Below are 5,128 nucleotides of genomic sequence, written 5' to 3' on the forward strand. Positions count from 1 at the left end.
CCACCCCCTGCCCAGCCACACGTCCCAGGCCTCCTTCGTCTCCGCGCTGGCCATGGATGAGGAGAGCTCCGTGGAGGCGGAGAAGACGGCTGAACCCGGCCCCGTAACCCGGCAACCCCACGTCATGGCATGCTACCAGAATTATCTAGCCCACTACCAGGTAAACTCTTTCAATGTGGTCAAATAAACTACTTGTAAAAACTAGGGTCTTTCAACAATCTAGACAAATCATCCATATTCCTGTGTAGACAAGCAATACCATTTGTGACTGGGAAGATTTTAATGTCCCGGACAAATGGTAGTAATTCCAGTCAAATATGAACTGTGTACAGTTTTTAGCCTTAAAACAATTGATATGAAGACTTCAAATCATAAATAAAAACGTAATCAAGGGATTAAAATTCATAATTTCTTATTATGTTTTCAGTTTTTGGTCAAATGTTAACACTTTTGTTTGTGGCAGGTCTCAAATTGGTCTGTGAAGCAGCCAACCAATAAGAGGACTTCCAAGTCTTCTCTGCACCGCCCCTTAGATTTGGACACGCCCACCAGCGAGGAGAGCGGCGCCTCCTTCGACCAGCTCTCTGTTCCCAGCTTTAAGGTCTGAATTTAGAACATTCAATTCAGAAAAATTCCAAAGTAACAAATAAACATTAGTAGAAATGGTATATACGTGTAGTTTCAGGACATCCGTTTAACTTAACACTTTGTTTTACATGACAGGTGATCAAGCAGGGCCTCTCAGCCAGCTCTCTATTGGACAGAGGACTGCAGCTGATGGGGGAACACAACAGGTATGCTACTACAAACTGTGTCCTTATATTAACAATTTAAAACAAAATCATGCTCAAATGGGCACAAACAAACTCAAATAAATGTTGTAGAAATGTGGTGCACAAATAGGAAACCATACTGTATGTTGGCGCTTCACTTTTGAATATGACTCCTAGAACCCCCATCCCTTTTTTCCTTTTCTTCCTTTCATATTTTCTTTCTATGTATAAACAACAATGTAGATACCGTTGAAGGAAAAATGCAAAAACAGTAACCACAACGGGAAATGTTTTTTTTATAAGTTGCTGAAATTGAAACTACTTTGAAAATTGAAAACATCCACTTAACAAAGTATGTTTTATATATAGTATCTTAGTATTCTCATCAGCATCCACCACTTTACACTGTAGCAAACTAGTCTGTGTAGCGCCTTTAAGGAAACCCTAGGATGCTTTACAATAGGACGAGGGGCCGTGCGATCAAAGATTGTCTCTTTGTTCCTCCTCAGTACTCCATACACCCCGCTGGATAAGAGGGCCATGGAGAACACGGACGAGGACACCACGACGGACGACTGGACTCTGGAGCAGCCCCTCGCTCAGACCAGGACCACCGCCATCGTGGAGGTGAAGGGGGCAGTCAACGTGGTGCTCACGCCCCTCGTTGCCGAATCCCTGGACAGGTAGGAACTACGCTTCGTGTAGTATTTTCTTTGAATTACTACTTCTAGTTTCAGAACAGTTCTCTGTTTTTCCACTGGCCCGGTTTTCATTAAACTTGGTGGATAGGGTGTAGCACAGGCCAAGGAACTCATTACATTTTCAAATGGATCACCCTGGTGCTATACATTCAGAGTCTGGGCAGGATTGCCTGCTCACAGTGTTAACAACAGCAACAGGGCTCACAGAACTAACAGTGTTAAGCTGGGATAGAGGGGGAGTGGAATTGTGCCGATATTTCTTCTTTTTTTTTTAAACTGAAAGTAAGATTCAACTTAGCAGAAAGCATTTTTTTGTTATGATTGTCCCTCTAATGTTTTTAGCAAATTGCTCTCTGGTAGGTGGTGACGCTTTGTATCCTTCTAGGGCTTTCATTGTGAAATGGAGATCTAGACCCAAAGGCCGACAGCATTTCACAGGTCTTAACACAGATGGTGTCATAATATTCCAGCCATTATTTTGTGCAATAAAAATTAAATTCATAATTATAAGTTGTCTATTGCCATCTTAAGCAAATTGAATCCCTACAAAATCTTCATCTTGGATGTAAAACTCTGCTGACAGTGCTTCAGAGTCTGCTCTCGCTCTTGGTTCTCTACCAATTTTAATATTTATTTTGCCAAAGGCTAACATTGCTGGGTTTACGATGCACACTTAGCTCTTGGCTAGCGCAGTGTTCAGACGAGTAAACTGTAGCCAGACGGTGGAAAAGAAGCCAAGACACAGTCAATTTGATTAAATGTTAATGTCTGAATCAGTTCTGGTAAAAGATGGAGGGAGTGTTTTAAAATCTATGGATTTTATATCTATAACCCTTTGAGAGTGTATTTCTTTGGCGCGGTGATTTGTTCATAAACCTAAAACTAGACACTAACTGCTGCTACAATCACTGTCAAGGCAAGAAATGTGTTCTATCTAATTTACTCTCCTTAGGGTTTGACAATCAAATCTTCAAAAAACAATATTTTGTCCTCCAAATGCCTTTTCTGGTGCCAAATCACTCCATCTGTCTTTATAAATACCCAAGAAAGAAAATGTTTGACTGTTGAATAATTCAAAAGAAGGAACAGCTCCCAACAGTTGTATTGCATCTGTGTGTGTTTGGGTGTGTTTTTAGGTACATCGAGTCCATGGTGCACTTTGCCAGTATCCGTCACCCTGCAGCCATTCTGGATGACCTGCATGGGAAGGTCCTCAATGAAGCTTACCAGATCAGCAAGTCCACAGTCACTGAGTCCGTAAGTACAACAATGCAAAGATATATATATATTATACAAAAATCACAAGTTTAAAATAAAAGTATTTAGAGAGGAGATAAGACAAATACACTTGTGGTGTTAACTAGAGAAATGCATGACGAATATGTGAGAGATATCATAAGGCCTTTTACTTTATTATAAGAGGATTTCTAAATGATTGGAATGAAGTCAATTTTTCTGGCACTTCAGCATCGACAAAGCAACTTTAACAGAGAGCAGCTGTGATCACCCTCTGTATAATGTGCAGGATATATGCTGTTATGGTAGTACCATCTCTCTGCTGCTATCATATTGCGATTGTATCATAACATATGTTCCGAATTATTAGCATGAAGTCGGACAATCTTTCCACACTACGCTAAAGCACAGACAAAGCCGTTGTATAATGTATATACAACAATGTATATACTGTATAATGCACGCTACGCAGGACATATGCTCATATGGTAGTATTCTTGCTGCCTCTAATATATTTTGAGCAATATTATAATAAGCTTTCTGTATTATTGGCATCAAGTCAAACCATTTTCCAGCACTTACAGGTGTAGCGATTCATTTCAGACAGTTTGAAACGCGAGGGCCGTGATTGGTACGTGATCTGCCCTCGCTCAAGGGAAAACCCCCAGCTTGACTTGAGACGCGCCCCCTTGATACGATACATTTAATATAATGAAAGCCAGTGCTGCAAGTGGATCATCTGATCCACCAGGGGGGTGCAGTGGGGTTCCACACGGCAGTCATGTGAAATAAAGTCAGATACACAGTACGCTGGATGTCACGCGGCAACTTTGTTAAGATCCATCATTTTCGTCAAGGCGGACTATCATTACTCCCTGTGCTAAATAACGAGACATGTAATTCGCATTTGTACAAAACATCACCCATGTTGTTATTTTACAAAAATCAATGCTTGTTAGTCGACAAAAAACGGTACAGGGAGGAAATGCAGCCCGGCTTCTCGATTTTTAATCCTAATCTAACTCATCATCTTCACCCCGAATTATTTATGTATATAAGATACAGGCGCGAAATTGACATCGAAAGTTCACCTGAGAAAAAAAAAAACACATATGAATAATGAACTGTATTCACTTGCATTAAAACGTTATTAACGTTGCCTACAACCTCAGTAATTCACTTACAAAGTATCTATATTCCAGTTAATGGAGCCTCGTCGGCAGATCAGAATCCCAAAAGCGTGAGCGAGGCGGATGCCTGATCTGCATGACGGGTGCTATTTACCCCCATAGCAGGACCAAGATCGCCGTGGGCAAAATATGCCCGGCTTATTACATGGCCACATTCTACACCCAAAAGTAACCGACATGAGCTCCGCAGTCATTAATTGAATGCTTTTATGGATTTAGAAAATGTTTTTATTGATTTAAATTGACACTGCATCGCTAAGAAAAATAGTTTGTTTGTTACCGTTTCTTTTAAACCAGTCTGAATGAAAACGGCAGCTCTCAAGCTGTGTATTTACACAACTAAGCTGGCCCAATCAACCACAGGCATCCTGCTCCCCCCCTCCGGCCCCCCCCTCTGATGCTTTCTTCTCCAGGCAGGCTAAATTAACTGTAAGGTTACTCTGAGGACAAGGCTTAACCAGTTAGAGCACAACACTGTCATCTGCAGTGATGCCCTCCAGTTAGTTGACTTTTAATGTTCAACTGCTAAATTCGTTACTGATCAAAAAAAAGGGCCTCTACTGTAATAATTACCTTAGACACCAGGAAACTGCCAGAGGTTTTTCTGTATATGGCCTACTAAACCCGTCCAAATCCCGCTAATAGAATGCATTTTTAAAGAGCATCTTGGCAGGTTTTTATTTTTTGAAAATTACAATTAAAAAAGTGAATCTGCAGATTTGATATGTTTTCACGAAGACATAAGGGCACGGATTCAGAGGGAAAGGAGGCAAGTTTGAGGCTCTGCTCTTAAAACTGCTCTTTTTTTTTTTAAGGTCGATTAGTCAAACGCGTGCATATTACATCACAGCACGGGGAGCACATCTCCGCTCTCCTGACCGTGGGTATAGGCAGAGTTGCGTTGAGTCAGAGGCGGCTTGTGGTTTTAAGGAGCCTGGTATTTTCTGTAGTTTTACATTGTATTTCACGCATTTGTAATGCATGGTGTAGTATTGCTGTTTGTTGCAGTTGGGCAACCCAAATACCAGCCTGTCAGGAACTATCGAGTCCAGCCAGTAAAAAGGACCGGAGATAGCGTTCGTCTGCTGGTGCGTTGTGGGCATCACCTCCCTTGCAGCAGCATACTGCTCCACAGCTTTATGCAGGAACCGTATTACTTCTCTCTCCCTGCCCCCCCACCCCCGCCCCTTCGCTGCTCTCCTCTCCTCTCCCCCTCCCGGTACCCGTG

General features: G+C 41.8%; 1 protein-coding gene across 1 annotated transcript in view; it reads left to right on the forward strand.

The window, feature by feature from the left end:
* Positions 1-4: 4 nt before the first annotated feature.
* Positions 5-5,128, forward strand: part of LOC104949694 (uncharacterized protein KIAA1109-like) — a gene marked incomplete at both ends in the record, with an annotated part of 45,025 nt that continues 39,901 nt past the window's right edge. Inside the window, 5 exons of the mRNA XM_010776129.1 lie at positions 5-160; positions 464-601; positions 724-794; positions 1,283-1,456; positions 2,611-2,731. Coding sequence (XP_010774431.1) covers positions 5-160; positions 464-601; positions 724-794; positions 1,283-1,456; positions 2,611-2,731 — 660 coding nt within the window. The remainder of the gene's footprint in view (positions 161-463; positions 602-723; positions 795-1,282; positions 1,457-2,610; positions 2,732-5,128) is intronic.

Source organism: Notothenia coriiceps, unplaced genomic scaffold (genome assembly GCF_000735185.1).
Source record: "Notothenia coriiceps isolate Sejong01 unplaced genomic scaffold, NC01 NC01_scaffold00000235, whole genome shotgun sequence".
NCBI classification, from domain to species: Eukaryota; Metazoa; Chordata; class Actinopteri; order Perciformes; family Nototheniidae; genus Notothenia; species Notothenia coriiceps.